Genomic DNA, 11,014 nt, shown 5'->3' with positions numbered 1-11,014 from the left:
ACAAGTATAACCACGTAATGAGTTGATTGAAGTTTACATGGTTTATCAAGGGACAGTGAAAGGCAGCTCCCAACTCAAGGGCATAGCTATCATAATTCTAGTTTCTGGTATTATTCTAGATTTAAAGGACCGGGTGGTAGAGCCAGAGTCCCAAAGCCTGCTACAAAAAGTAGGGCAGAGCCCAGGAGAGGAGGGGCTCTCTCAGCCCCCTGGCACGGCAGGACAAAAGCCAAGAACCCAACCACCGCCAATCCTACAATTCTCAAAGGTGGCCAGAAACTCCCAGTTCTTCAGAGGCTATCCCCACTTCTGCTTTCGGGGACGACATTCCCCGGTGCTCCGCGGGGGGGGGGCGGGGCTAAAGGAAGTCGGAAGTCCGACCACTTCCGGCCCGGAAAAGTCCAGGCTGCGGCTTCGGCCGGCTTGACAGGCGCGGTCACTGCGGGCGGCGTGTTGCCCTCACCTCGCCCGGCCTCCCGGTCGCGCCCGGCCGCTGCTCTTCCGCCGTCCCTTTCTCGAGTCTCCCCTTCCCTATGTTCCGGGGTCGGAGTCCGGGAAGCAAAGATCCTCTTGTCCAGTCCCCATCATGTCCGAAGTGACCAAAGAGCTACTGGAGTTGGTGTGGGGCACCAAGAGCAGCCCCGGGCTGTCGGACACCATCTTCTGCCGCTGGACGCAAGGTACCGGGACCGGGCTCGCCGTTCCAGCCGCTCCGCCAGGACGCCCCGCCCGCTCGCTTCCAGTATCCCCGCTCCCCCATCTCGGGTACCTGGCGCTTGGCTCCAGTGCCCTACTCTACCAGTCCCGGGCTTGGTCTCGATCCCCCCGCTTTTAGACACCCGCGTTCTGTCCCAGTAGCCCCGCTTGGTATCAGTACCTTAGCTCCCAGCCCTTCTGCTACCCTCACTCTTTCCCTGAACTCGGGCTTGGCACCCCAGCTTCTGTCTCTCTAGTGTCTGCACCCTTTCCTTGTGCCGGACTGGCCCCAGTAGCACAGCCTCGGCCCCTCGGCTTCCCGCACCCTTTCCCTGTGTCAGAGCTTGATCCCTGTACCCCTGCTCTGCCCGCATTGGGACTTCGCACTCAGTTCTAGTACCTGGACTTGGTTACAGTTAACCCCGCTCCTGCACCTCAGGTGCCCCGCGTTAGGCTAAGCTGCTGTCTGTTGGATACCCCGAGCTCCGTACTAGTACCCATGCTCCAATCAGTGGTTCTCAACCTTCCTAATGCGCGCGACCCTTTAGTATACTTCTTCATGATGTGCTAATCCCTAACCATAAAATTATTTCGTTGCTGTTTCATAAGTGCAATTTTGTTACTACTGTTAGGGTATCTGATGTGCAACCCTCCGGGTCGCGGAGACCCACAGGTTTAAAACCACTGCTGTAAGTGTATTTTAATGGAGAGAACTTGGATAGGAGAGTGTTTACCAAAAAGCCTCTCCTCCTCTGGGCTCACTAGCTGCAGGAGCAGAGTGGGGGCCTGGTGGGCTGCAATGTGAGTTGCCTAAAAAGTGCCACCTGTCAGGATCTTTATATCTCCAGTCTCCAAGTGAGTTTTATGTTATCAGTGTTTGGATTTTCTTTTGGGGGGGGGTGGAGTGGGGTGAGGTGAGGTAATGATCTAAGTGACTGATGCCAGAAAGCAGTTTTATGTTGTAATTGTGTGGTTAGGTGTGGCGCTGGGATGGAAACACGGTATTGCTCGCTACAAATTGTTTCCGTGGCCTCAAGTATCTCTGATTTTGAGACAGCGTCTGGTATTGTTTGTTAAAAAGGGCTGTGGATCACAGCACTTCCTCTGCCAGTTTAATGGTGCTCACTCAGAATTACCTACTCTCAGAGGCCATTGTCAGATGTTGCTGTGATAGTCATTTGGAATTATGGGAGGAGGCACAGGGCACTGACTTGCTGCATTAGTAAGGCGGCTTCATTTTTGTGGTCGATAACTGCATCGAATTGATAGCTGCAACCTCAGTCTTCTCAAAATAAGATGCAGGAGTAAATAGTGTAAAACAAAGTTACATCTAGAGATATTCCATTTAGGAAGTTACCTTAGTCAAGTTATTTTGTGTTGCTTTTTAAAATGAGCCAACAGAGTAGCACATAGCTCTTCATTTTCGTTATTTTGACAGGTTTATTTATTCTTTTGGAAACCTCTTTCACTTAAAGAAGTATACGTCTTGGGTTATTTTTGATATATATATATATATATATATATATATATATATATATATAAAGATTTATTTTATTTTTTGGTTTTTTGAGACAGGGTTTCTTTGTGTAACAGCCCGACCTGCCCTAACTAGTTCTTGTAGACCATCCTGGCCCTGAACTCCCTGGAGTTAAAGGCATGCACCACCACTGCCTGGCTTTGATTTTATTTTTTATTTAAAAATGTATGTGTGTGGATGTTTTGCTTCCATGTATGCACGTGCACCACATGCATGCCTTGTGCCCACAGAGGCCAGAAGAGGGCATTGGATTCCCTGGAATTGAAGTTAGAGATGGTGTGAACCCGCATATGGATGCTGGGAATTGAACCCAGGTCTGTTCACAATCACTTGGTGCTTTTAGACACTGTGCCATCTCTCCAAATTTGTTTACTAAAAGGTTTGAATTTAGTCTTTGTTTTTGAAATAAGGTCTCACCAGGTAGCTTTGTCTGGCCTTGAACAGAACATACTGAGATCCACCTGCCTTAACCTCCTGGGTGCTGGGATAAAAGACTTGCCTTATCTTCCTGGTCCTAACTGACTGGTTTTAGTTTGAAAATTTGTTTTGTTTCGGCCTTCTCCTGTTCATTTGCCTACCTTTTAAAAACGCTTTTTCACCTTCTTTGTTCCTTAGCATCTCTTTCTTGTTTTTCTTCCTCTAAACCACACTTGTGTCCCTAGCCTTGCTGCTGAAGCCTGGGCCAGTAGAGCAAGGATCAAGTGCCTGCAGTGGTATTAGGTGAAGGGACAGAGAGTCCTGGAAGCACTGGAGTCTTGGGGAGCCAGTTGTGCAGGCATCTGAGGAAAGCGTTCCAGACAGAGGGCACCACCCCTGTTAAAGTCTCAGTGCCACATGTTCTCAGACTATTAATTGGGAAACAGGAAGGAGATTAGTGTTGCTTGAGGGGGCAGTGCGAAGGGGAGGGGAATAAATGCTCTAAAAGTAATATAATCGTATAAGGCTTTCTAGTCATTATAAGGACTTTGGCCCTCATTCTGAACGAAACAGAGGAGTCCCTGGAAGTTTTGGAGCAAGGAGACAGGTTGTTTTTAGGTTGATTTGACAGCTGTGGTTGAGGGCAGACAGTGATGAGACAGTGATTAAGATCAGATGGTCCCTGTAGTCCGAGAGGAGAGGAGGTGTGGATCAGGATAGTAACACTGGAGGCAGTAGATCGACCGTGTCCCAGCATAACCCAGATTGGCATCCTCTCTGTCTGACAGAAGTAATATTGATCATGGGAACATTTGACGAACTAGGAGTTCAATTTTCAGTGTTGATTTTGTAACACAGTTTTTGGCAGACTCCTTTTCTGGTTCTCAGTGTTCCTCATGGATAATGTAGGCACAGCTTTCCAGAACAGCGCATATGAAACACTTGGGGCTGTGTTTTTCCTGACCTCAGTTTAGATCTCAGGAGCTTAGGAACCTCTCTGTCTGTCTCTTTCTCCAAACTTTACTTTGCGTTATTGTTCCACCTGAAGGTGTGTTGGAAAAATACATGACTATCTATAGCAGCTTAATGTGGATTTTGTCTTGTTGAGATGGTGCAGGACTGTATTTGACTAAAATTCGATTTTGGGGATTTTGAGGAATAAGGGAGTCTTTACTAAATAATATGGAAAATAAGATTTTAACTTATGAAAAGTAAGGAAATGTTTAATAATATAAAATGTGCCAACAAGATAGCTCAGCAAGGAAAGGTACCTGCCACCAAGCCTGACTACCTGAGTCTCATCCTACATGCTTGAAGGAGAGAGTCAACTTCTGCAGCTACACACATAGCTACACACACACACACACACACACTCATGCACAAAATATACAAAAATAAATAATTCATTGCCAGATCATTTGTGTCAAAGTTTGAGCTTAGGTTTTCCTTTCTGTAGTATAACTAAATTATAATTCACCTAAGAGGCAATTAGAAAATCGTAATTGCAAACACATGAGAAGGTTAATTGCTTAGTACTTTAAGTATATAATGTAATTCATTAATTCAAAGATTTGTACTGTAGTGTCATGTTGCACAGGTTTATTTTAAAACCTTATTTAACTGTTACTGCAACCCTACAAGATCGCAGAGGATAAAGTCTTTATTCTAATATCACTAGCTAAGAAAAATAGGCTCCATTCAGATATTTGGCTTAGCCTGGACTGTCTGACCTATAGTAATCTAACAAAGTCTGCACCCTTGGTTTTGCACTGGTTACTAAGACTTTAGAGACCTTGCTTGTCCAGTTGGTTGGAGGGATGCATGTGTGTACAGACTTGAGAATAAAAGTCTGGATATTTGCAAGGTTCATGACTCAAATTTAAATTAGGTGCTATATATCATGAAACTGAGTATGTCTTCACTGTGAAATGTTTTAAAAAAACTATATATATCAAATCAGTTATTAGATGAGTAAGTAATCTTAGGTTTAATCACAAAAATTATCTTTTTTGATGAGCAAAATTGTTTTAAATCTAGGAAATAATTAGAATGAAAACACTTAACAATAAGAGTAGCTGTATATTAGCAAACTCATTCAAGGAGAGAAGTAAAAAACATCTCACTGTGGTGTGATTGTAATTATAAGCACCACCCATGAATTTTGATAACTGTATTATATTGATAGGATTTTTAATAATGTTTTTACTTCCTTTTGAATATTGTGGCTAGAATTCATTCCTAATTATTTATTACATGAACTGAAAGATTGGTAGAACCTCATCACTTCTCTGCACTTCCACGCAGTACCAGAGCTCTTTCCTTATTCTCCTTGGACAAACTCAAAGGTCTTTACCAAGACTGACAAGGCCTGACCCTGCTTAGCAGAAGAGAAGGTATGGCGGCTGGTGGATCTGGATGGGATGGCCACCAGCTCTTGGCCCAGACTCTTGGCTTAGTTTGAACCTCAAATTTGGTGGTCTTAATATGATAACCAGCATTCTTAGTTGCCACTTTCCTTATTAAGTTTTTCCCATCCATCTTAACTACTTCCAGATCTTCATTTATTGTTATCAGGATCTCCAGTGTGTTGTGTGTGCTGGATAAACCTGGCATCAACACAGACAGTTATTATATCTTAAGTGAGTCCTTTCTGCCTCTGCTCTTCATCCTTGTCTGCTATCCTAGTGCTCTTCAGTGTTGATCCAGAGAGTTCCACAGTTCTCACCTTTTTTCATTCCCTTGACTCCAGTCAGTGGCTACTCCCTCCACTTTTTTTTTCTTTTATAAATATTCTAAGCTTTCTCCCTCTTAGGTCGGCAGCTTTCATGTTTTCTGAGCCCAGGATCCTGTTATACTCTTAAATTAAGGAACTCAACATGAAAGCATATGACATTAGCAGAACTGTGGCAGGTTATGTCTTGGCAGATTGCAAACACTATTTTAACTTGCACTGGTCTCTAGTACTATAGAAAAAGTCTGTGGGGCGGGATGCACATTTGAGAAGCTCTGTCTACTTGGTAGTCACTGTTGCTGTGATACACTTTCTCAGCTCTTTTCTAAGACCAATAGATCTTGAATTTCTCTTTTTCGTATCAGTCATTGAATCAACCCCTATTTTTGTTGGTTTTGTTTTTTTTTTTTTTTTTTTTTTTTTTTTTTTCTGACACAGGGTCTCACTATGTAGCCCTGGCTGTCTGGAACTCACTAAGCAGACTCTGAGCTCAAACTCAGAGTTCACCTGCCTCTGCCTGCCGAGTGCTGGGATTAAAACCATATGCCATTTTTTAGTTCATGCCCTTCATTCTTCTGGCTAACATCAAGTGTCAAAATAATTCTTCATGCTACTGCCATTTTACTTTCTGTGAAACTTGTGCAACAAATAGTTTGCTTTTGCTGTTTCTCCTGTCATTTAAAGTCCTGTGCCCTTGCCAACTCCGAGTTTTCTTGTGTAGCGCTCCAGTGGCATGCTTGATCTAGCATTTGTCATGGCTGACTACTCTTGCATCTAATTGTTCTTTTCTAGAACCTCAGCTACTATATTTCTGTCTGGCCTGTTTTTCTAAGATGTTATCCTGCGTTGCTGACACAGCCTCTCCCCATTTTTCTAATGTTCTCAGCTGTGTTATCTGTGTAGTGCATGTTGGCCTTCGCTGTAACTGACCTGTTTCAGATGACTGCACTTGCTATCTATAGTCCCAAATCTTGCTCTGAGGTCCAGTATCTCCCACTTCTAGATGGTAGTAATGACTGCTTTACATGTTTGAAACTAAACTGTTTTACATCTTTACAAACACCCCTTAATTGTCTTCCCTCTCAGAAATTCAACAAGCATTAAGAAGCAGTGATTATATAGCACATGGCGAAAAACAGCCATCAATTAAAGATATGATGCCTATATAACAAATTAACATAAATGTAGATTATGATAAATGCTGGTTCTGCTCAGGGATACTTAGACATATTTGCCAGGAAGTCTGTAAGGAGTTAACATCTAAATTAAATCCTGAAAACTATGAAGAGCAGAATAGAAGGTAGTATTTCATCTGGAGAAAAGAACAAGCAGTTATAATAAGGACTTCGTAGCTAAAGCAAAGTAAAAGTAAAATGGAGGTCCATTGAATTGGGCAATCCTCCCATATCTTTAGACCAGAAAAGGGAGTTAAGGTTTTATTCTACTTGCAGTGGGAGGCCGTAGAAAGACTTTTAAGCAGACTGTGTCCAAACCTTGTTTCCATTTCTGACATACTCGCCAGGCAATCCCGATGAATAGGAGGGGTTCAGTGGATGAAGAGCTGGGAGGTGTGTGTGGAAACTTTCATCAGTATGCTGGGTGAGGGGGATAGCAGTTTCAACTGAGGCGGACTACATATGGGACAGAAATGGACACATCCAAGATAGGTTTTGGAGCCTTGAGCTAAAAGGAAGAAGCCTAAAAAATAAGTCATTTTTTTCAGAAAGGGCTGTTTCAGACAGAACAAGCATTATGTACAAAGGCATGGAGTTTGGTAGAGGCAGGAATGTTTGAAGACATGGAAGAATCTCCACAGTGAGACTGGAGTTCATTGTTCAGGACCACATAAGGACTTTAGATTTTGTATGTTTGGTTTATATGTGGGGCTATGTGGCTATAATCAGTAATGGAAATTTAAAGAGTAGATGAAATTGTTGGGGTAGATAAAATTCTCCATATTACCGGAGAGAACGTATAGTAAGGAAACTGCATAGTCCCAATCCTTGGGGATCATCATTTAAGAGGCGCTGTGATAACTGACAATAAACAGGTTAAAATGTGCAACAAGAGGGGCCAAAATGCAAGAGCCCAAGCTTCTTGAGAGTTTATGCTTATCTAACAGAAAGTCAGATGAGTCTTTAAGAGTACCCTGGAGGAGTCACCAGTGCACGCCGCTGAGAGTGAGCGCAGAAGGTGGCTGAGGAGACTGGGCCAAGAAAGGCAGGCTGCTGCTTATGGCTGGCTGGGGGGGGGGGGGGGGGGGGGGGGCTGAGAGGGCAAGAGCGAGGTCCGGGGGATTTCTTGGTGGAACCGCTTGATTTATTTTTTTAAAACTATGTGAAATACACATAAAATGCTGTTTGGACAAGAGGCCAAAGGAGAAGTTGGTGAGGAAGCTCCTGATCCTCAGCTTTTTTTCTTCTTTTTCTGTAGAAACTTCAGAGGCAACTCTCATTTCTCTGTAACTGTATCCATTCTCTGTATCAAGCATGCTCCATTTACATATAGTAATCAAACTTCAATTTCATTTGAGATGCTTCCTAAAAATAACTCTCTCTCCATAAAAAAAGTATCTTTTATTGAGTCAGTTCCATCTCTACTGGGCTTCTTGAAAGAAGTTTTCTCTTTCCATCCTTTAACAATGGAGAAAGCTGTCTACTCCTGCAAGGGCAGAGCTTCCCCAGGCTTGTGCAGCTCTCTGTAGTGCCCCTGTCTCTCCCCCTGTTTGCCACTTCTTCTGTCCCTAACCTGCCCCTCAGCTGCATTACATTTCCCTTTGATCTATCAACCTTTTCTGCCCTTGCAGCCCTTTTCCATTTAATAGTGATATTTGCTTTGCCTGAATATCATTTGCTTATCCTTGCTCCAAGGCAAACCCCTGCCACAATTGGCCTCCAGTTGTCTGTTAAAATTTGACTCAGGCAGAGTAAGACATTCCCTTCTGCACCCAGGACACCCGCAGTGTCCTTCATTCCTCTGTTACATTAACATAGTCTTTTTTTTTTTTTACTACCTATTTGCATGCCTCTTCAACTAGATTATCAGCCCCTTTAGGTGAGTGATTGTAGCAGTCTTGCATATAATCTGAATTGCAAGATCTGGTGTTTATGAGATCTAAACAAACCCAGTGTGTTTGCTGGGTTACTGAATTTAGCCTTTAGTCAAATTCACTAGATCCCTAACACACTGAAGTTGAAAGTGAACATTGTAAAATAAGACCACCAAGGCTCAAGACGAAATGGTTGTTTTGGTTTTTTTTTTTCCAGAGTTTCTAGTGGATTCTCCTGACTTCTGCCCCAGGGCCCTCTGCATAACTTTAGTTGCTAATAGTCAGTGCTGATTAGGAATATTTAAAATAAGATAGAGCCAGTGTGTGAACACTTAGTATCTATCATGCCATTTACATTTTAAATTACAGAATGTGATCCAAAGATGGAAACAAAGTAGCCCACTGCTCCCTTACAGTGTTCTCATGCAATTATTTTTAGTGAAAAAAAAGATAACAACAAAAATACTATCTGGAAAAGAATGTTTGGATTTCTAGTCTTCCTTCAAGCAAAATAAATTATCTAAAGTAAGATTTAAGGGTTGGAGGTGTAACTTAGTGCTGAGTATGTGTTTGGCATATATGAGTTAATTTCAATCATCGGACCAAGAAATAAATAGAAGTAAATTTAATGCCCTTCCGTTCAAGTCCACTTTGCCTTTGTAGAGTGGTCCGTGTGTGTGTGTGTGTGTGTGTGTGTGTGTGTGTGTGTGTGTGTGAGAGAGAGAGAGAGAGAGAGAGAGAGAGAGGGGGGGGGGGGAGATGAAGATTTTATAAATATTTTAAGGAGAGGTAGTAGTTGCATACCATTTTCCAAAGAGTCCTCTTGGTCTCTTAAAAGAAGAGTCATTCTCTCCAATAACTGTAGATATTTTGCTGTTATAAAAACATGATCTCAAGGCAAAGTACATGAAAAATTCTTTAATAGATGCTGTTGGAATTATTTTTAATCCTTGCTACTTGCTTTCATTTTTAGGGTTTGTGTTTAGTGAATCAGAGGGATCTGCATTAGAACAGTTTGAAGGTGGCCCCTGTGCTGTTATTGCACCTGTTCAGGTAACATAGACTACTTTACCAACTCCTTAGATAAGGGATGTGATCAAAAGTTTAGCACTTGCGTTTGTTTTCTGATGTCTGCACTCCGTAGAACAGCCAGATATGGCCGTCTAACAACTCTTACACATGGAGTTGTAACTATTCGAGATAAAAGTGAATTCAGAGCATGACTGAGTCTTTACAGCGGTAGCATTTTGACTGTTCTAAGGAAAAATAAGAGGTATACCCTAACTTTCAGAAGATTAGGAATTGCAGGTGGAGGCCCATTTTGTAATAATATTAAATCTTAATGTTTTTGAATTTCAGAACTGACTAGTGCTATAAACTGTTGAATTGCTGGAATCAGCAGCTCTGGTTTATTGTTACGCATATGACTATCAGTGTAACTTCAGAGCTGTTTATATCGCTATTCATACTTTAAAATTAAAATGTTTGTTTAATAAGAAAAGACACAAATTGCCCACTGGACATGAAGGAGACTTTTCTAAACTCTTGGTTACATAATACATTCGTCTCCAAATTTATCCTCCTTATGCTAACATCATGCAATTAAAAATGTTTCTCTAAAAGAAAAGCCATCTCAGGAATGAAGAGATGGCACAACGGTTTACAACAGTGGTCGCTTTTGCCAACGACCCAGGCCCAAAACTGCAGGCGAAACTTTCATACACAGCTATCAAAATTTTAAGATGAAAAGTAGTCTCTTCTGAATTATTCCAACGTACATTTTAATAGGCCATCTTGTTTGTATTTCTTCAAAGAATAATGCTTTTTTTCACATTTGTAAAATTATTAAGAAAAATTTGAGTGTCTGAATCTTGCTTTGGAATTAAGTATATAGAGTTGAAATTTAAGTATAACAATAACATTTATATATCCTGTATGATTGCATATATTATTTGTATAATAATATATAATATACTGCTACTAGCTATTATTATGTCCATTTTCTGAGTAGTTGAGGCAAATTTCAGGTAACAGTAGGAATTGTGTCTGAATTTGAAGATCTTATGCCCTTCATGTGTGTTATATTTGGACATAGTCTCTGTGGTCAGTAATAGTACTATAAGATTGAAGGTCTGTGGATGTAGTTAAGCAGAAGATTATAAGCATTTAAAATGCAGTGTGTATAAGAATAAACAAGGGTTAACTTTAACATGAAAATCTTGACTGCCTTGTTCCAGACCTTTCAGGCAATGGGTTAGTTTGAGAAACATGCCAATACTTACAGTTAAGTGTTTCAGCTTAAACATCAAAATTAAGTCATTAAGAGTAATGAGAGAACTGAGTAAGTCAAAATATTAACAATAACCTTTTTGAATATTTATAACATGATACTTCTAGAAAATACACATAGAAATAGTATTAAATACATAATTAATTTATTAAATAAGAATTTACTAAAACGTTATCTCTTAATAAAGAATGTAATAATAGGTGATGAAATAAAATAAAATTCCATAAATACCACCAATATGACAATTTGAGGAACTAATAGATCGTCTCTTACCATATGCCAAATATATCCTTG

The 11,014-nt window shown here is 41.2% G+C and overlaps 1 protein-coding gene across 3 annotated transcripts in view; it reads left to right on the top strand.

Moving 5' to 3' along the window:
• Nucleotides 1–375: 375 nt before the first annotated feature.
• Mindy3 (MINDY lysine 48 deubiquitinase 3) overlaps nt 376–11,014 on the top strand; it is a 72,862-nt gene continuing 62,223 nt past the window's right edge. For 2 of the 3 annotated variants that reach the window (XM_041630852.1, XM_041630851.1), the window contains exons 1-2: nt 376–680; nt 9,404–9,483. In XM_041630852.1, the coding sequence (XP_041486786.1) occupies nt 587–680; nt 9,404–9,483 (174 nt within the window). In that variant the 5' untranslated portion in view covers nt 376–586. The remainder of the gene's footprint in view (nt 681–9,403; nt 9,484–11,014) is intronic. The other variant, XM_041630855.1, reaches the window with a different exon arrangement.

This window comes from Microtus oregoni, unplaced genomic scaffold (genome assembly GCF_018167655.1).
Source record: "Microtus oregoni isolate MIOR12 unplaced genomic scaffold, Mior012 000035F_ref0000213, whole genome shotgun sequence".
Lineage (NCBI taxonomy): Eukaryota > Metazoa > Chordata > Mammalia > Rodentia > Cricetidae > Microtus > Microtus oregoni.
Note: the sequence above shows the minus strand (reverse complement) of the source record. Positions and strands in the feature narration are given on the sequence as shown.